At 46.5% G+C, this 20,642-nt stretch overlaps 2 protein-coding genes across 2 annotated transcripts in view; both read left to right on the top strand.

The window, feature by feature from the left end:
• The window catches only part of RPL17 (ribosomal protein L17), a 456,550-nt gene that overhangs the window by 292,924 nt on the left and 142,984 nt on the right, over window positions 1–20,642 (top strand). The window lies entirely within an intron of this gene.
• The window catches only part of DYM (dymeclin), a 421,761-nt gene that overhangs the window by 243,061 nt on the left and 158,058 nt on the right, over window positions 1–20,642 (top strand). Inside the window, exons 11-13 of the mRNA XM_060236187.1 lie at window positions 2,882–3,007; window positions 8,116–8,229; window positions 9,447–9,541. Of these exons, the coding sequence (XP_060092170.1) occupies window positions 2,882–3,007; window positions 8,116–8,229; window positions 9,447–9,541 (335 nt within the window). The remainder of the gene's footprint in view (window positions 1–2,881; window positions 3,008–8,115; window positions 8,230–9,446; window positions 9,542–20,642) is intronic.

Raw genomic sequence — 20,642 nt, forward strand, 5'->3', positions numbered from 1 at the left:
GGAGGAAGGGAAAGGAGATTGTGAGCCGCTCTGAGACTCTTCGGAGTGGAGGGCGGGATATAAATCCAATATCTTCATCTACCTCACAGGGTGTCTGTTGTGGGGGAGGAAGGTAAAGGAGATTGTGAGCCGCTCTGAGACTCTTCGGAGTGGAGGGCGGGATATAAATCCAATACCTTCATCTACCTCACAGGGTGTCTGTTGTGGGGGAGGAAGGGAAAGGAGATTGTGAGCCGCTCTGAGACTCTTCGGAGTGGAGGGCGGGATATAAATCCAATATCTTCATCTACCTCACAGGGTGTCTGTTGTGGGGGAGGAAGGTAAAGGAGATTGTGAGCCGCTCTGAGACTCTTCGGAGTGGAGGGCGGGATATAAATCCAATACCTTCATCTACCTCACAGGGTGTCTGTTGTGGGGGAGGAAGGTAAAGGAGATTGTGTGCCGCTCTGAGACTCTTCGGAGTGGAGGGCGGGATATAAATCCACTATCTTCATCTACCTCACAGGGTGTCTGTTGTGGGGGAGGAAGGGAAAGGAGATTGTGAGCCGCTCTGAGACTCTTCGGAGTGGAGGGCGGGATATAAATCCAATATCTTCATCTACCTCACAGGGTGTCTGTTGTGGGGGAGGAAGGGAAAGGAGATTGTGAGCCGCTCTGAGACTCTTCGGAGTGGAGGGCGGGATATAAATCCAATATCTTCATCTACCTTAAAGGGTGTCTGCTGTGGGTGAGGAAGGGAAAGGAGATTGTGAGCCGCTCTGAGACTCTTCGGATTGGAGGGCGGGATAGAAATCTAATATCTTCATCTACCTCACAGGGTGTCTGTTGTGGGGGAGGAAGGGAAAGGAGATTGTGAGCTGCTCTGAGACTCTTCGGAGTGGAGGGCGGGATAGAAATCCAATATCTTCATCTACCTCACAGGGTGTCTGTTGTGGGGGGAGGAAGGGAAAGGAGATTGTGAGCCGCTCTGAGACTCTTCGGAGTGGAGGGCGGGATATAAATCCAATATCATTATCATTAAAACTTTGTTGGTCTTAAAGGTGCCACTTGCCTTCTACTTTGTTCTACTGCTTCAGACCAACATGGCTGCCCGCTTGGATCTATCTACATATTCCAGACTGCTCAAGCAAATTAGCGGTGGCCAAATACTATTACAGAAGATGAAAACCTTGCTAACATGGCCCTTTCTTGTAATAAAGCTTGTAGCGGCACATTTTTTTGTTTTCTTTTATGATATATTTACTCAGTAGATATAAGAATAAGCTGATCTAGTCAGATTTCCCATAAAATATTGCTTTTAAGAATGGTCATCAACCGACTGCAGTACAGCAAAACTGCCCATTCAACCTAACATTTCTTATTGACTTGCTATCCATTATTCAGAAAAAGGACTACAGAACTCTTTTTGCAGGGAAGATGGCAGGGAAGGAGAAGAGGAGGATATTTGCAACTTGGTACAATGGATAAGCTAAGACAGCCTTTTATAAAACAATATAATAATAAATGCTGCAGGATCCAGTATACTATATCGTCAGCATTGGTTTTGTATGATACTGCAATAATTTGACTGGTGTGAGGATCAAAAAGTACCTCAGGAAGTCCATCTGAGATGGATGCATAATATCTTAAGAATATACAAAGAGCCCTGCTGGATCAGACCAGCGGTTCATCTAGTCCAGCATCCTGTCTCACACAGTGGCCAACCAGTTCTTCCGGACAGTCAACAACAGAGCATAGAGGCGGGGGTGTTCCCCCTGATGTTGCCTTCGTGCTCTGGGCTTCAGAGGATTAGTGCCTCTGAATGTGGAGGTTCCCTGAATGTGGAGAGCCAGTTTGGTGTAGTGGTTAAGTGTGCGGACTCTTATCTGGGAGAACCGGGTTCAATTCCCCACTCCTCCACTTGCACCTGCTGGCATGGCCTTGGGTCAGCCATAGCTCTGGCAGAGGTTGTCCTTGAAAGGGCAGCTGCTGTGAGAGCCTCTCCAGCCCCACCCGCCTCACAGGGTGTCTGTTGTGGGGGAGGAAGGGGAAGGAGATTGTGAGCCGCTCTGAGACTCTTTGGAGTGGAAGGCAGGATATAAATCCAATATCTTCATCTACCTCACAAGGTGTCTGTTGTGGGGGAGGAAGGGAAAGGAGATTGTAGGCCATTCTGAGACTCCGTCCTTGAAAGGGCAGCTGCTATGAGAGCCCTCTCAGCCCCACCCACCTCAGAGGGTGTCTGTTGTGGAGGAGGAAGGGAAAGGAGATTGTGAGCCGCTCTGAGACTCTTCGGAGTGGAGGGCGGGATATAAATCCAATATCTTCTTCTTCAGTCACCATGGCTAGTAGTCATTGAGAGACTGTGGCCATCATTGCATCCTCTGGCAGTGAATTCCACACTTCAATCACTCTCTGTGTAAATAAGTATTGTCCTTTAGACTGCCTTGAATCTGCTGCCCATCCCCTTCATTGGATGTCCTCAAGTTCTGGTATCTTAAAAGGATGCAAAGAAGTTCTTCGGGTGAAATGTTAGACCCAGTCTGTTTAAGCTGCCAAAGTGATTGAGTCAAACTGAAATTACAGTTATTAGTCTTGAGATATAAATTCAAGCTCTACAAGTTCAGAATGCGCTGAGTCCCCCTTTTAAAAGTACCACTGGGAATCTTGTTTATTAGTAATTGAGTTATATGTCTCCCTGCAGGAGTTTATTTACCCTGTTTTAATTTTTTTTTTCTGGCATCAGAAGAAAACAAATGAAAGGCCATTAAGCATTTTATGCCACTAGAAGGTTTTCCCCTCCTTTTTCTGGAATTTCTGAGTTATGAAATAAGGCAGAATTAAAACTGTTTTTGATTTGTAACACGCTGAAGTACTATATATATATTTTTTCCTCTTCAAGGTTTTGCCGATTCTTGAGATTCTTTATCATGTTGAAGAAAGGAACTCTCACCATGTCTACATGGCTCTCATAATTTTGTTAATCCTTACTGAAGATGATGGCTTCAATTGGTCCATTCATGAAGTGGTAAGTTTTGTGCTATGGTAAATTGACTGCCCCGTGGCACAGAGTGGTAAAGCTGCAGTACTGCAGTCCGAGCTCTCTTCTCACGACCTGAGTTTGATCTCAGCAGAAGCTGAGTTCAGGTAGCCGGCTCAGCTGTGACTTGATGGGACTTTCCAGCCAGGATACCAGGGGAAAGAAGGGACAAGGGAGATGCCCAAATTTTTACAGTCAGGTTGATTTCACATCAGTCTCTCAAAATAATAACTTTGTATGCTCTGTATAACTGGTTGACTAGCCAATGGCTGCAATTATTCAGCATTCTGCTTGCTGGTTTTTAGTGTGGTAATGCCATCGGAGAGATGCTGGAATGAAACTGGACTCTCACAAGCATAGCAGAGTTCTGTGTTTCACTTTAGGCTTCACTTTTAAATAAGATCCAGAGAGAAAGATGTGGTACAAAGCAGTGATCAGTCTGCCTCAAAGATTGCAATACTGGAATAAAAATTGGTTCGCCTATTCGGGATAGTTTATACGTTTTGAGTGCTGTCCCAGTACTCATGTTCAAGAACACGAGGAGTGAGCAAGGCCCCTCAGACGCCGCTTTGCTAGTTAATTTTAACTGCTTCGGAAGGAAGCGGCTTTCGTCCTCTGGTTGAAGACTGAAAAAATAAAACTAATTAAGACCTGCTGCGTCAAACTGGGTACTGCATCCCATCCTCATTCGCCTATTCTGCTTTTATAACTGCGCCAACTGTGTCGAAGCAGGAACATATTTTTCTTTTGTGGTGCGATGCCCGTGCTTATTTATTGATATTTAAGATTAATTTTAGTAAGTACCATTTTATAAATCACTGATTATATAGACTCTTACTTGTGTTTCCCTCCCCTCCCCGCAAGGAAGCCGCAAAAGCTTTCCTGTCTGGTCAAAGGTTTTTGTGTTTGAAAATAAGATGTGGTTTTGGCTTCCTCGGAAAGGAGATCAAAAATACAAAAAATCACTTTCTCCCAGCAGTTCCACACAAACAGTTGCCTGTGCCCATCCTGAATCCGGTTGTAATGAATAATGGGAATAGGAAGAGCGTAAGTAAACCTGCTGCCCTGACCTGAAAGGGCCCAGCAGGCTATCTGATCTCGTCAGATCTCGGAATTTAAACAGGGTTGGCCCTGGTTGGTACTTGGATGGGAGACCCCAGGGTCACCACACAGAGGGTAGGCCATGACAATGGCTTGATTCCTCACTCCTCCACTTGCAGCTGCTGGAATGGCCTCTGGTCAGGTATAGCTCTCGCAGGAGGTGTCGCTGAAAGGGCAGATTCTGTCAGAGCTCTCTCAGCCCCACCTACCTCACGGGGTGTTTGCTGTGGGGGAGGAAGATAAAGGAGATAGTGAGCTGCTCTGAGACTCTGAGAGTCAAAGCGAAGGGCGGGATATAAATCCAACATTATCACCGTCGTCGTCCTCATCGAACCACCTTTGTATGTGTTTTACCCTGCCCTGGAGGGTCCACACTGTCCTGATCTATCAGATCTAGGAAACTAATCAGGGGCAGTCCAGGTTGGTTCTTGACTAGGTGATGCCCAAAGAATGCCAAGTTCACTATACAGAGGCAGGCAATGGCAAACCACCTCTGTTCACCTTTTGCGCTGAAAACCCCTACAGGGTTGTCACAAGTCAACCACAAGTTGATGGCCCTTTCCACCAAGTTAAACCTGACTGGGTGCTGTCGTCCTTGAGGACTTTAAAAAGAAAGCATTCTTGCACTAGGCATCCATCTCAGCATGTATTACTTTGTTCTAGGCAACATATGGAACAGAATTAATTTCGAACTGAGTGAGTAGATTCTCTGTTGGGCTGTGTTCTTAAAGCAGATTTGGATCACAGGCAAGTAATACGCTGAGAGAGCGAAATTTCTCTGAAAAGCAGACTTGATCCTGTATATAGTCTATGGGACAGTCTGCTGTTTCTCTTAATGGCAGACTCGAACTCTGCCCCCGACATAAAGGTTTTCTTCATTTCCTCACTTTATTGATCACTGAGAAGAGTGGCATGCTTGTCCCTGGCAAACACATGTTCTGCGTAGCTTTCATACGTTTAATGTGGGTTTTTGAGGACCCAGACTTGTCTTCAGATAAACCAGCATTTATGGAAATAAAAAACATATCAGAAAAAGAATGGGCGGGAACCGCTTGGCATGCAGCCAGTATGTGTATGAGAAGCATTCTTGATGGGCCTCCAATGACAATTTCTCAAGGAGGCATAGTGAACATTTCTCCACCATTTCTTAACCTGGAGGCTTCGTGTTTTATTATTTACGTTATTTATAACCCGCCTGTCTCCCCAGCTGGGACTCAAATGCAGCTTACACCATTCTCCTCTCCTCCCTTTTATCCTCACCGGAACCCTGTGTGGTAAGTTAGGCTAAGAGCAGGGGTGGAATGCTAGTAGGAGCTCCTTTGCGTATTAGGCCACACACACACACCCGATGTAGCCAATCCTCCAAGAGTTTACAAGGCTCTTTTTTGTAAACTCCAGGAGGATTGGCTGCATCAAGAGGGTGTGGCCTAATATGCAAAGGATCAGGGGTGAAATTCTAGCAGGAGCTCCTTTGCATATTAGGCCACACACCCCTGATGTAGCCAATTCTCCTGGAGCTTACAAGGCTCTTAGTACAGGGCCTACTGTACATTCCAGGAGGATTGGCTACATCAGGGGTGTGTGGCCTAATATGCAAAGGGTCAGGGGTGAAATTCTAGCAGGAGCTCCTTTGCGTATTAGGCCACACACCCCTGATGCAGCCAATCCTCCAAGGCTCTTTTTTGTAAGCTCCAGGAGGATTGGCTGCATCAGGAGAGTGTGGCCTAATACGCAAAGGAGCTCCTGCTAGAATTCCACCCCTGGCTAAGAGCATCTGACTGGCTCAAAGTCACCCAGCAAGCTTCTATGGTGGTCCTCATTATAATTCTTAATCTTATTTTAGCTTTTTATGATTTGAACAGATATATTGGATTGCTTTGTTGTCTGGCTGACAAGTTTCTTTATATATTTTTTTCAGTTATGCCAATAAAGGTGATACTGACAGGGGTGGAATTCTAGCAGGAGCTGTTTTGCATATTAGGCCACGCCCCCCTGATGCAGCCAATCCCGCAAGAGCTTACAAGGCTCTTTTTTGTAAGCTCTTGGAGGATTGGCTACATCAGGGGTGTGTGGCCTAATATGCAGCTCCTGCTAGAATTCCACCCCTGGATACTGTTGCTGGATATTGGAAACAAGTGGGGATTCGGAACTGAATGTTTAGTCTGACACTTTTAACCACTACACCACTCTGGTAGCTATGTACATTTCCTGAGACAATTAGAAGTCAGGAAAAATTAGAAATCAGGAAATTAGTGAGTGCTCACAATGACCTGGATAGCCCCAGGCAAGATCGATCTTATCAGATCTCAGAAGCGAAGCAGGGCCAACCCTGGCAAGTACTTGGGAGATGGGAGACCTTGTTGGAATACCAGAAGAGGGCGGCGGAGGCAGGCTGTATTAAGCTGCTTCTCTGTCCTCTGTGCCTCAGTATGGTTCGCCAGAAGTCGTAGAATAGGAAACAGGCTCTGATTTTTTTAAAAAGAAAAGAGAAAAATGTTCCAAATCACCAGCTCTTGAAACTGTATACCAAATCATAGAAAAACGCATACACAAAAGGCATATCTGAGTGAACTATGTAACTCCCTGTGGAGCTATATATCTCATTTTCCAAGCTGTATTTCCTAGGTAGTTTTCAAATCTATTAAGTGTTGCTTGTTCCAGGGCTTTTCCTCATGGTTTTTTCCCCATCTGTTCTGGTCCCATACTGCTTCGTTCTATCCCCTGATTTCTACGTGCATTTTTGTGCCTGTAGGTTTTTTGTTTGTTTGTCCCCTAGATTTTTCTGGCTCTTTTGAGACCACTTTTGCCCCAATGTTTTCCTGAAAGCAGATTTTGAGTCAGCTTTTTCTAGTGTGTAACGTTTCTAGCCCACTTTTCAATGATTGGATTGTTGCTGTCCCTAAACCATTCCCTCCCGCCTCCCCCCAACCCCCGCACAGTGATTTAAAAAAAATTTTTTTAAAAAAAATCCGTAAAATATTGACATAATGCTGTAGTGTTATAATGACAATTTAAGCAGGTTCTCTGAATTCTCCTTCCTCCCTCCCTTCCTCATGGAGGTATGTTTTTTTCCTTATATCTCCATAACAGAAGGGGCGAGAAAAGGGGTGGCCAAACTGTGGCTTGGGAGCCACATGTGGCTCGTTCACAGATATTGTGTGGCTCTCCAACCAAGCCAGCTGGCAGCTTGAAGAATGCATTTAAAGTTAAATTTGCTTTCTTTCTACCTCCCCCTCCCCATCTATTTTCCTTCCTTCTTTCTCTCAAACATCTGACATTTATTCTATGTGGCTCTTATGTTAAGCAAGTATGGCCACCCCTGAGCTAGAGGCTTACCTTTTTTAAAAAAATGAAATCTGTGAATTCAGATAATCTGCTTAAACTATCATTACAGCTCTGCAGCATTATATCAATATTGGTGCTCTGACCACTAATAATACCAATGACGACAGCACCCTCTCTTGAAAACCCTCCTTATTTAAGCCACATGTGAAAGAAAATAACCTGACTCCAGAACTGTAAAAACGCACAGGGAGGGCAGACATATGGAACAGCCCTGCCCAAATGGATTCCAGCGCTTGTGGATTGACTCCCAAGGTAATCAGGAGTAACCCCAGCGTGTGGAAAAGATCCCAGTCTTTTTTTTTTTTAGCTCCCCCTCCTAAAACAGTGAAATGGCATGTCATTATGGAATTCACTGTTTCCCTGTATTTTTGAAATGCAAATATAACCTGCAGTCCTTCTACATAGCGATTGGTGGGCTGAGTTCAGCCAGAAGCAGATGCTTGCATTAAATCAGACTGAGCTGCCGCAAAGGTTATCAAGGTATCTGAAAAGTCCGGAGAGACCCTCTTGTATTTCTGCACTTTCAACTGTAGTGCGTCAGACCTGTTGGTTCAATTCCCTTGTCACTGGAAACAATTTTTTTTTAAAAAACTGACTTGAAAATAGAATTATGTTCACAGGTGAAGAACAGTTTTTTTTTTCCTTTGCAGATATTGAAGAATATCACCTGGTACTCAGAACGTGTGTTAACAGAAATTCCCTTGGGGAGTCTCCTGATATTGGTAGTAATAAGAACTATTCAGTACAACATGACACGGACAAGGGTAAGAGTAGCAATAGAACGTCTTTGTCGTTCTCCGTCACCATGTTGGTGAACTTCCTCATGAATATTGATTTCAGGAGAAAGTGGAGTTGTGAAGGAGCAAAAATAAAAGCCCAAAACATTTGCTTTATCTGAGAGAAAACAGTTGGAGATTTTTCAAGCACTGCTCCGTAGAAGTTAATTTTAACAGAAATTGTTGGAAATGCCACAGATGTATCCTTGTGCATGAGTTATATTTATGCAGGAAACGGTGGTGTAAAAATCTGAGAGGTCGTTCTGTTTGGTGCCTGCAATAAGAGTTCTGCCTATGGAGTGTTGGAAATTAGCCAAAACACTGTGTATGATGCATTTCAAATAATCATGCTATACTCATTCAATGCTTTTATATTACATTTACTAACATGAATCTAATCCAAAACATTTTAATCCAGATCATAGTCCACAAATCCACTTGAAGTGAAAGTCAATCCTGGATGTTTGAAATCAAAAATAAGTACAATTCCTGCAGTTCTCATATATTTTCACAGTACCATGAAAATATTTGATGTATTCATTTAGGCAGTCCGCTGTCCAGCCGGTGTGGTGACACGATTCCAGCTATTCTCGTGTTTCATTTGCCACTTCCACTGGCCGCAGTCATTTACTAGGAACCCGTGCTAAGGCAACTGCTCTCATATGTGTTAACTTATACTCTCAACTGCACAATTAGGTCAAACTGCACAATGCAATCAAATTTTGTCCGCAAGCGATTGAAATCAAAATGTGGTTTATAAATCGCAAGGAAATCAAATCACAAAGACAAAACCCCTCTTTGTCGTTGAAAGGGTAAACCGTTTATTTGGAATGTCAAATACCGTTTTTTCAGTGAATAAAGTTTACCATGGTCATTGCTGGCTGTTGCTTAAATATATTATTTATTACATTTAAAACAATACCAAAAATGTAAAGCAAAATAATTCAATTTTTTTTTTTAAACCAAGGTTGGACATGCAACTACACAAATAAAAATCCAGACGTACACTAAGCCCAAGATTGCACAAAATTATCTCTTGATGCTTACTCCTAATATCGGAGCACAAGTTTGGGTTTGTCTTTGACTGCAGCCTTACCTCCTGTAAACAGATGTTCGGCTGCTGGGTGATTTCCTTTCGACAGGTCGTGCCGTATGCCGAGAGTATAGCTTGATGCATTTCTTCCCCTCCTTCTCTTCTCCCACAGGACAAATACCTTCATACAAACTGTTTGGCAGCCTTAGCCAATATGTCAGCGCAGTTCCGCTCCCTTCATCAGTATGCTGCTCAGAGGATCATCAGGTAAATATCAGCCTCCTAAAAAATATTTAAACAAGCCTCTTCCTAAATTCCGCAGGAAAGATACTTGAATTTCCTGTTGCTGAAATTTGAATATTAACCCGGGTAAATCTTATTCAGCCTCGTGGAACGGGGATTAAATTTCGAAGTGTGATACACTGTACGCCATTGATACCATAGGTAGCTCTTGGCAGCAGCTTCTTATGCCAGTCAAAAACAAATCGCTGTTCAGTATAGAGCCCCGTGGCGCGGAGTGGTAAAGCTGCAGTACTGCGGTCCGAGCTCTCTGCTCACAACCTGAGTTCGATCCTGACGGAAGCTGGGTTCAGGTAGCCATCTCAAGGTTGACTCAGCCTTCCATCCTTCCGAGGTGGGTAAAATGAGTACCCGGCTTGCTGGGGGGAAAGTGTAGATGACTGGGGAAGGCAATGGCAAACCACCCCGTAAAAAATGTCTGCCTCTCTGCGGAGGCAGGCCATGGTGAGCCACACCTCTGTTCTTCTCTTCCCTTGAAAATCCTAGAGAAGGGGTGGCCAAACTTGCTTTAACGTAAGAGCCACAGAGAATAAACGTCAGATGTTTGAGAGCGGCAAGACTGTCAGATATCGGAGGGAGGGAGGAAAATAGATGGGGGGAGGGAGGGAAGAGTTGGAAAGAAAGCAACTTTAACCTCAGATGCATTCTCCAAGCAGTCAGTTGACTTGGCTCGGAGAAATTATTTAAAGAGAGAAGTGCCTTCTCCAAGCCAGCCAACGGGCAGTGGGGGCTTCGAGAGCCACACAATATGTGTGAAAGAGCCACATTTGGCTCCCGAGCCACAGTTTGGCCACCCCTGTCCTAGAGTGTTACCTTAAGGTAACTGTGACTTGATGGCACTTCCAGGGGTGGAATTCTAGCAGGAGCTTCTTTGCATATTAGGCCACACACCCCTGATGTAGACAATCCTCCAAGAGCTTTTGTAAGCTCTTGGAGAATTGGCTACATCACTGGGGTGTGGCCTAATATGCAAAGGAGCTGGAATGGCCTTGGGTCAGCCATAGCTATTGCAGAAGTTGTCCTTGAAAGGGCAGCTGCTGTGAGAGCTCTCTCAGCCCCACCCACCTCACAGGGTGTCTGTTGTTGGGGGGAGAAGATATGGAAGATTGTAAGCTGCTCTGAGTCTCTGATTCAGAGAGAAGGGGTAGAAATCTACAGTCTTCTTCTTCTTCTTGTATATTTTTTTTAAAAGTTTAATTTAAAAAAAGGGAATGGGGGGGTGTTTTCTCCAGCACCACAGTTTGAAAGCATCTATTCTTCGGTGCTCAACCTTCCTTATAGTCCAGCTCTCACAGCCTGTCCCGCGTCGGGACTCGGCCGGAGGGAGGGGAGGCTGGCCCCCCCTCATGGCTGCCCCCCCACCACAGTCACTCCCCCCTCAGTAGACCCCCCAGTCGAGTCCCGCCAGTGAAGGGTCCCCCTGGTGGGCACCGGAACAGCCTGCGACATTTCCACTCACCTCCATGCGACCCAAGGGGCCCGGAGGACTGGATGGCGGCCACGCCAGACCCTGCGGCTGCCTGACAACGAAGGAGCCGACTAGCTGCCAGGGAGGAGCCAGGGCCGGTCAGCGACAAGCCTATGAGGCCTGCCCTGAACTGCAGCCCAGGCCAGAACCCCGCAGCCCAGCCCACCAGACCTCCAGCTCAAGAGCCGGAAGAAGGCATCACTCCAGGACACCCGAGATCGGCGTCGGGGCTTATGAAGAGGGGCCAGCCCGGGGAGAGGGCTGGAGGGAAGAGGTGGGGCTCCCAGGGGAATAAAAGGAGGCCATGCTGGAAGGTCAGGGAGGAAGGATGGTGGCTGTGAAGGAAGGCTGCCTGCTCAGAGAGATAGAAGGAGCCCTAAACACCACCAGGGATAGGAGGCTGGGTGACGCAACCCCACCCCTATCCAATTCTGAGACCTCCACAGCTGGCTTCGAGGGTCCACCAGGAGGGCTGGCTGCCAGGAAACCCCTCAGGGGGCAACAGGAGCGCGACACAGCCATACATTACTACTGGGAATACCATTGCTTTGACTATGCAGACTTTCAGGGTGATGTCTCTACTTTTTATTATGCTGCCTAGGTTTGCCATAGCTTTCCTCCCAAGGAGCAAGCGTCTTTTAATTTCATGGCTGCAGTCACAGAAAGCCCTTAAAAAAGGGGAAACAGTCCTGCTACATATTTTATTTGTTATTTTTTTTTGTTTCTATCCCACCCTCCCCACCGAAGGCAGGCTCAGGCGGCTCACAGGTTAGGGTCGAAATGTCCAACGAGATAAAAACATGGATAATACATCAAACATAAGACAAAGCGTAAAACAATATTAAAATACCCGCGCAGGCTGAATGTGTTCCCGTAAAGGAACTTCCATTAACAGCCTGGCGGCAGCGTTCTACACTAGCTGGAGAGGCAGCCCCATGTAGAGGGCATTGCAGTAATCCGACCTCGAGGTGACCGTAGCATGGATCACAGTTGCCAAGTCATCGCGTTCGAGAAAGGGGACCAACTGCCTCACCATCCGTAGATGGTGGAAAGCTGACTCGGCAGTGGCCGCTACTTGGGCCTCCATTGTAAGAGAGGGATCCAAGAGCACCCCTTGGCTTTTGACTTTGGGCGCCAGCATGAGCTGTGCTCCATCAAGGGTCGGTAAACGGACCTCTAGTCCCGAGCTGCGACAGCTTAGATACAGGACCTCCGTCTTCGTCGGATTTAATTTCAGTCTACTCAGCTTGAGCCACCCCGCCATAGGTTGTAGCGCCGTGGGCAGATCATCTGGGGTGGAGTTGGACTGGCCACCCATCAACAGATAGAGCTGGGTATCATCTGCATACTGGTGACAACCCAGCCCATACCTCTGAGCAACCTGAGCGAGGGGGCGCATATCTTATTTTTTAGTTCTTTGGTTTTTAAAACACAACAGCTAAGGAACTCTGAACTCAAAATCTGCTTAGCTGAGTGAGCGCAGACAGCCATAATTCAAGATTCACCAGATGCTCCAGTAATTCCTGCTTTAATGTGAGAAGTAATTCAGCTCCTACGGAGGCTTTTTAAATATAAAGAATAAGTCCTCCGAGCGCAGACCACCAATAGTTTTAAATTACGAGGACTGTTGTGCGCAGAGGACGGAATAAGAGACTTGTCATTTATAGTTTAACCTGGAGCTCAATAAAATAGAGCTTTACATCACGGAGTAATTCTCATCGCATTTCTAGAGTCATGAACGCTGACAGATCGGCGTAAATCTTTTCTTCACCTACAGCTGCTGGCAGTTAGAGGCTGCAGATGACTTGGACAGAGAGTGCCCTTGAATGTAATTGTTATCAGAACAATCCTTAATTGAGTGTTACGCTTCTGTGTCCACATGTCCCCATCTGAGATTGCCACGCTGTTCATAGCCTGTAAACTGCCTTTTGTTATTTTCCCCTCCCGCTATTGGAAGAAAGTATTTATTTATAAAACGTCTCTAATTTTTTTTAACCGTTTGACAGATAAAAAAAAGATCAGTACAAATGCAATAATGGCATATAAAGCAGGCTAAATGTCACGTCGTGTTATATAAGAAAGCCCTGCCGGATCTGAGACGTGATAAAGGATGTTCATTTTCTTTTATTTTGAACCTGGTTTTAACTCGGCGCAAGACAATTATGGTTGTCATTCTCTGGCACACAGCCATTTCTTTAAAAATTCAAGAACAAGTTTCAGTGAATTTCAAAAGTTGGCTCTTGCTGTTATCTTGGCTGTTTGATGGATATTCTTGGTTATTTTTTTTTTGTTTCATTTATTTAAAAAGGTAAAGATAGTCCCTTGTGCAAGCACCAGTCGTTTCCGACTCTGGGGTGATGTCGCATCATGACATTTTCATGGCAGATATTTTTTACAGAGTGGTTTGCCATTGCCTTCCCCAGTCATCTACACTTTCCCCCCAGCAAGCTCATTTTACCGACCTCGGAAGGATGGAAGGCTGAGTCAACCTTGAACCAGCTACCTGAACCCAACTTCCGCCGGGATCGAACTCAGGTCGTGAGCAGTATATTCCCAGACTTTTCCCTAAGTCGCCCCAGTCCCATCAAATAGTAACCCATGCATTAACAGGGAGATTATTTGAGCGGTGCCAGTTTTTATAAGTGATCTGACCAAACGTATGATAACCTATTATAAGCGTTTAGGAATAACATAACAGCCCCAAAACAAAGAAGAAGATATTGGATTTCTATCCCGCCCTCCACTCCGAAGAGTCTCAGAGCGGCTCACAATCTCCTTTCCCTTCCTCCCCCACAACAGACACCCTGTGAGGTGGGTGGGGCTGGAGAGGGCTCTCACAGCAGCTGCCCTTTCAAGGACAACCTCTGCCAGAGCTATGGCTGACCCAAGGCCATTCCAGCAGGTGCAAGTGGAGGAGTGGGGAATCAAACCCGGTTCTCCCAGATAAGAGTCCACATACTTAACCACTACACCAAGCTGCCCTTTCAAGGACAACCTCTGCCAGAGCTATGGCTGACCCAAGGCCATGCCGGCAGGTGCAGGTGTAGGAGTGGGGAATCAAACCCGGTTCTCCCAGATAAGAGACCACACACTTAACCACTACACCAAACTGGCTCAATAACTTCAGGATCCATTGCTGCCACTTACCACTGGGTCATTCGGGGTTTACATTTTTTCTTCCAATGACTTTTGAATGACAGGGCATTTTTTGTGCTGCCTGCCTGTCCTTTCCAAGAATTCTCAGGGCATCTTGTGTGTGTAAAAGTGCCATAAATCACAGTCAATTTACAATAATCCCAACAAGGGGCTTTCAAAGTAAGTGAGAAGCAGAGGCAGTTTGCCGTCACCTTCCTCCACAGAGTCTTCCTTGGTGCTCTCCCTTCCGAGTACCGACCCTGTTTAGCTCCCAAGATCTGAAGAGATCAGGCTATATCATGTCACTCTCCCTCCCCAAGACATCTTGCCAAAGGAAAATACAAAATACAATTATCTGAAGCCAAAACTTATGTAACGCAGGGCTCTTTTTGTAGCAGGAGCTCCTTTGCATATTAGGCCACACCTTCTTGATGTAGCCAATCCTCTAAGAGCTTACAGTAGACCCTGTAAGAAGAGCCATATAAGCTCTTGGAGGATTGGCTGCATGAAGGAGGTGTGGCCTAATATGCAAAGGAACTCCTGCTACAAAAAGAGCCTTGGAAACCAGCAAACTAATCTTCACATCATCAAAAAAAACCCTTCTGGGATAAAAATTTATTTAATTGATGTTAGGAGAAGAAGGATGAGGATGGGAGGAAAGGCACTTGCTGTGGGAGTTTAGGGGTGGCTGCTGAGAAGACCCTGCAGTTAGATTTCTTAAAGGGCAGCTTGAATGAGTTCAGGCTGCCCATCCTACCCCTGCCAAGATAGCCCCAGATAACCCCGTCTTGTCATATACTGAGAGCTAAGGGTCAGCACTAGTTAGTTGGAGAAACGTCGACTGAGGGGTGACATGATGGAAGTTTACAAAATTATTCATGGAATACAGAAGGTAGAGAAAGAAGTACTTTTCTCCCCTTCGCACAATACGAGAACTTGTGGGTACACCATGAAATTGCTGAGCAGTCGGGTTAGAACAGATAAAAGGAAGTGCTTCACCCAAAGGGTGATTAACATATGGAATTTGCTGCCACAGGAGGTGGCGGTGGCTACAAGCATAGCCAGCTTCAAGAGGGAATTGGATACAAATATGGAGCAGAGGTCCATTAATGGCTATTAGCCACAGCATATTATTGGAACTCTTTGGGGCAGGGATGCTCTATTCTTGGTGCTTGGGAGGGGCAACAGGGTGAGGACTTCTAGTGTCCTGACCCTACTGATGGACCTCCTGATGGGACCTGGGTTTTTTGGCCACTGTGTGACACAGAGTGTTGGATTGGATGGGCCACTGGCCTGATCCAACATGGCTTCTCATGTTCTTATGGATGGGAGGCCACCACGGAAGTCCAGGGTTGCTACACAGAGGCAGGCAACAGCAGACCTCTTCTGTTAGTCTTTTGGCCTGCTGACCCTATGGGGTTGCCATAAGTCTGTTAAGACTTGGTGACTTTCCACCACCACCTGTTGGGAGGAGACTGTTTTGGAGAGGCAATTCTGCAATATTTTTGAAGTGATCTGAATACACATCCATTGGTAAACGAGCTTTTCCATGGGGCCCTCCTGCTGACAGAAGTTTTTTTTTAAAAACTGTGTCTACATAGATAACCCATTGCAGCTTGAGGACTGCATATCGAAAGAGAGAGAAATCTTCAGAAAACGTCAGAAATTATGCTTTGCTCATCCAAGTGTGTAAGTGCATAACTGGGCAGAATATTAAGGAAACTGCGGGATGTAGCACTTAAACAAAACAAGGACAGATTTCTCAGTTTTATAAATGGGCAAACTAGTGGATAACTGTATGTCATGTTCAAGTGCATGTATTGTAAGACAATTCTGATCAGAGTGACTTGGCATATGATTGCACTGTTAAAAGTTCTGCTCCTTCGTTTGTTGAAAAGCAGCTTCAGTAAGGGAACAGCTATGGTCAGAGACGTGGTAGGGGTAGAGTGCTTAATGTTTTTCCCTGTCTGCCATATTCCTGCTTCAGTCACCCTTCCCCTATGTTATCCCTTTCCTGTGAAGTTTCAGATGTGTGTTGCAAGGTCAAACAAACCACTGAAACTCTTAAGGGAGAGCCAGTTTGGTGTAGTGGTTAAGAGTGCGGACTCTTATCTGGGAGAACCGGGTTTGATTCCCCACTCCTCCACTTACAGCTGCTGGAATGGCCTTGGGTCAGCCATAGCTATTGCAGGAGTTCTTGAAAGGGCAGCTTCTGGGAGAGCCCACTCAGCCCCACACACCTCACAGGGTGTCTGTTGTGGGGGGGAAAGATATAGGAGATTGAAAGCTGCTCTGAGTCCCTGATTCAGAGAGAAGGGCATGAAATCTGCAGTCGTCTTTTTTCCCCCCTTCTTCTTCTTCAGAAAATCTGCTGCAGGAAAGACTGAGCAGGAAGAGCGCTGAAGTACCTATTTCCCAAACTGTTTTTTCCCATCTTCAGTCACTCTCTCCCAAAATTTCTTTTCTAAAAAAGAAAAATCAGCATTGGGGCTTTTAAATAAATAAATAAAGCTAATGGCATTGTGTTGTCAGGTATCCTTCTGGAACGTTCTGAGCAAAATGTGGCGTTCCCTCCCAGTCCCCTAACAAAATCACTAAGCAGCGCTCCCCTTGTGGATTCAAGGAAATGGGTTTAAATGTTTGAGGGAGCATTGTGGGAACATCAGATCCTCCCATCAGCTGGGCGGAGTCATGTCTGCTGCTGAAAATGGACACTTTTCCACAGGGCCAATGCTAGGCTTTCTGGGGCCCTAGGCAAATCATCCACTAGCCCCCCCCCCCCACCCCGGGCATTAAAAATATAGGGAAAATGAAGAGCGCATTTTTAATTTACTGATTTTTAATTTTTTTTTTTAAAGTGATATGTTATAAAAAAAATTGTGAGAATAAGTGCTTGCTGGCCACACCAGGAAAGAGGGTGGCGGGATAGGATGAGGTGGGAGACCAAGTCGCACATCGGGGAGAGGGGGGTGGCTTGGCTTTGTTGAGGGCAGCTTGGTGATGGGAGAGGACAAGGTGACAGCGGTCGGGAGCCAGAGTCATGCTTCTGGGAGGGAGCACACAGTGGTCCCCCCTAAGCCAGGTGGCGCCCTAGGCGACTGCCTACTTTGCCTACTTTTCCAGCTGAGCAGTTTTTGATCGGATCTGTCACACCAGATGGGAAAGGCCTGATTTCAAGTGGCAAGCTGGACCTGACCATGCCAGCGTATCAGCTTTATACATAAGCACTTCTTTGATGCTTACTTTTGAGCAGGGCTTTTTTTTTATAGCAGGAACTCCTTTGCCTATTAGGCCACACACCCCTGATGTAGCCAATCCCCCTGGAGCTTACAGCAGGCCCTGTGAGAAGAGCCCTGTAAGGAATTCTAGCAGGACCTCCTTTGCCTATTAGGCCACACACCCCTGATGTAGCCAATCCTCCTGGAGCTTACAGCAGGCCCTGTGAGAAGAGCCCTGTAAGGAATTCTAACAGGACCTCCTTTGCCTATTAGGCCACACACCCCTGATGTAGCCAGTCTTCCTGGAGCTTACAACAGGCCCTGTAAGAAGAGCCCTGTAAGGAATTCTAGCAGGACCTCCTTTGCCTATTAGGCCACACACCCCTGATGTAGCCAGTCTTCCTGGAGCTTACAACAGGCCCTGTAAGAAGAGCCCTGTAAGGAATTCTAGCAGGACCTCCTTTGCCTATTAGGCCACACACCCCTGATGTAGCCAGTCCTCCTGGAGCTTACAGCAGGCCCTGTGAGAAGAGCCCTGTAAGGAATTCTAGCAGGACCTCCTTTGCCTATTAGGCCACACACCCCTGATGTAGCCAATCCTCCTGGAGCTTACAATAGGCCCTGTGAGAAGAGCCCTGTAAGGAATTCTAGCAGGACCTCCTTTGCCTATTAGGCCACACACCCCTGATGTAGCCAATCCTCCTGGAGCTTACAGCAGGCCCTGTGAGAAGAGCCCTGTAAGGAATTCTAGCAGGACCTCCTTTGCCTATTAGGCCACACACCCCTGATGTAGCCAATCCTCCTGGAGCTTACAGCAGGCCCTGTGAGAAGAGCCCTGTAAGGAATTCTAGCAGGACCTCCTTTGCATATTAGGCCACACCCCCTGATGTAGCCAATCCTCCTGAAGCTTACAGCAGGCCCTGTGAGAAGAGCCTTGTAAGGAATTCTAGCAGGACCTCCTTTGCATATTAGGCCACACACCCCTGATGTAGCGAATCCTCCTGGAGCTTACAGCAGGCCCTGTGAGAAGAGCCTTGTAAGGAATTCTAGCAGGACCTCCTTTGCATATTAGGCCACACACCCCTGATGTAGCGAATCCTCCTGGAGCTTACAGCAGGCCCTGTGAGAAGAGCCCTGTAAGGAATTCTAGCAGGACCTCCTTTGCATATTAGGCCACACACCCCTGATGTAGCGAATCCTCCTGGAGCTTACAGCAGGCCCTGTGAGAACAGCCCTGTAAGGAATTCTAGCAGGACCTCCTTTGCCTATTAGGCCACACACCCCTGATGTAGCCAATCCTCCTGGATCTTACAGCAGGCCCTGTACGAAGAGCCCTGTAAGCTCTTAGAGGATTGGCTGCATCAGGGGTGTGTGGCCTAATATGCAAAGGAGTTCCTGCTACAAAAAAAGCGCCCTGCTTTTGAGTGGATCTTCTCGCAGGGTCAGCCGCAGTGTACTGGTCAGAATGGAGCTGTTCCCAGCCAGTTAAGGACTGCAGAGAGTTTGGGGAGGGTAGTTGTGTTGGTCTGCCTCAGAAGAACAAATCGCAAGTCGAGTTGCACCTTAAAGATCAGCCAGATTTTCAGAGTATAAACTTTGGCTCTTGAGAACTGACACTTCAAATATCTGGTCGCTCTCTTAGACGCTACTGCCCTCAGATCTGCATTATGGGAAGAGTTCTGCTGGTGGGAGGGAAGGTTCAACGCTTAAGAGTCTAGATCAGGGGTGTCGAACTGAGGGCTGGATCTGACATAAATGAGACCTTGTCAAGCTGGGCCGTGGGTGTCATAAAATGTAATGTCAAGTACCAGAGATATAAACTTTATAAAGGGCACAGACGAACACAATTAAATATTTTTTTTAAAAAAAAACTTAAAATAAAACATGATTAAAACATTAGCGCTCGTTGGACTTAAAGGTGCTTTCTATATAATTCTCCCACGGTATCCTGGGAATTTGGCAAAGGAAGCTCTGGCTCTTTCCTTCCTTCCCGAGGGGACCAGGAGGGGGAGGAGGATGAGAGGCTTAGCTCAAAAGCTCTGCTGTGCGATTGAGAGAGGCTGGCAAAGCAAGCTCTCCCTCCCCTCCCCTTCTTTCCAAGGGAGGAGCCTCAGCAAATGGAGAAAACAGAGGCTTTGCAAGCCTGGCAAAGCAAGCTGTGATGCAGAAGGAAGCAAGACGGAAGCAGACGACAGCCAGTTGCTCGGGGGCCTGATTCGGCCCCCGGGCTGCGTGTTTAACATCCCTGATCTAGAACCGAAATAAAAAGAAGGGGAGTATCCAGTGCAAATAAAACTCGTCCAGATTAATGGTGGCTCAGTTAAGAAATTATATCTGCGGGCTGCATCTCCAGCCCTCTGGCCTCCCCATCTGTTGGAGGGAGGTCAGATCAAGCTGCAAAGGAGGTAATTATGCAGCAGCTCAACTTGCTAACCTAGAATTTCCAGTTTCCTAATTAGAGCTACTTTTCTGAAGCTCTTGCCAACGGGTGTTTTGCGAAGCTCACAAAGGAGGCAGCCTGCGTCGCTGCCTTTCTGCGTGTCAATCTCTGTTAACGAATCCGATGCGCCAGATTCTTCCATTTTCCAGTGCTTTCGAACGGGAGCCGCGGATGCCGTTAGCTGGTGCTTCACGCTGGAAAAGTCATCGGATTACACCATTTTCATTTATTACGTAATGAAACGTCTGCGAGCAGCAAAAGGTTGCTATGCGCAGAATTCTACCACAACCATAGATGTGCATGGATGCAGATCGTTGTGGTGTTTTTCTGATTCTCTGTTGCACCTCCCCCCCCCACAAAAAAAAGATCTTGTGTTGGTTGAAATGGTCAGTTTTTGAATATATAAAGCTGTCAGGCTATTGTTCTGCTGTCCAGTGTTGTCCGCTTAGACTGACAATGGTTCTACAGAGTCTTCCTAGGGTTGGCATCTTCGTTGTGCCCTACGCCGGACACAACGTATTCTAGCAGAAGCTCCTTTGCATATGAGGTCACACTCCTCTGATGTAGCCAGTACTCCCAAGAGCTTACAAAAAAAGAGCTTTGTAAGCAATTTGATGATTGGCTACATCAGGAGGGTGTGGCCTAATATGTAAAAGAGCTCCTGCTAGAATTCTACCCCTGGCCCTATGTGAGCCAGGAAGGTATGCACAACCCTTCTGCTTGGCATTGTAGAGAAACATTAGCCATGGTGGGCAAACTGTCTTTCAGGGAGGCTTCTTCTCCATTCCTAATCCTGCCGTTGAAGAA

This window comes from Heteronotia binoei, chromosome 4 (assembly GCF_032191835.1).
Source record: "Heteronotia binoei isolate CCM8104 ecotype False Entrance Well chromosome 4, APGP_CSIRO_Hbin_v1, whole genome shotgun sequence".
NCBI classification, from domain to species: domain Eukaryota; kingdom Metazoa; phylum Chordata; class Lepidosauria; order Squamata; family Gekkonidae; genus Heteronotia; species Heteronotia binoei.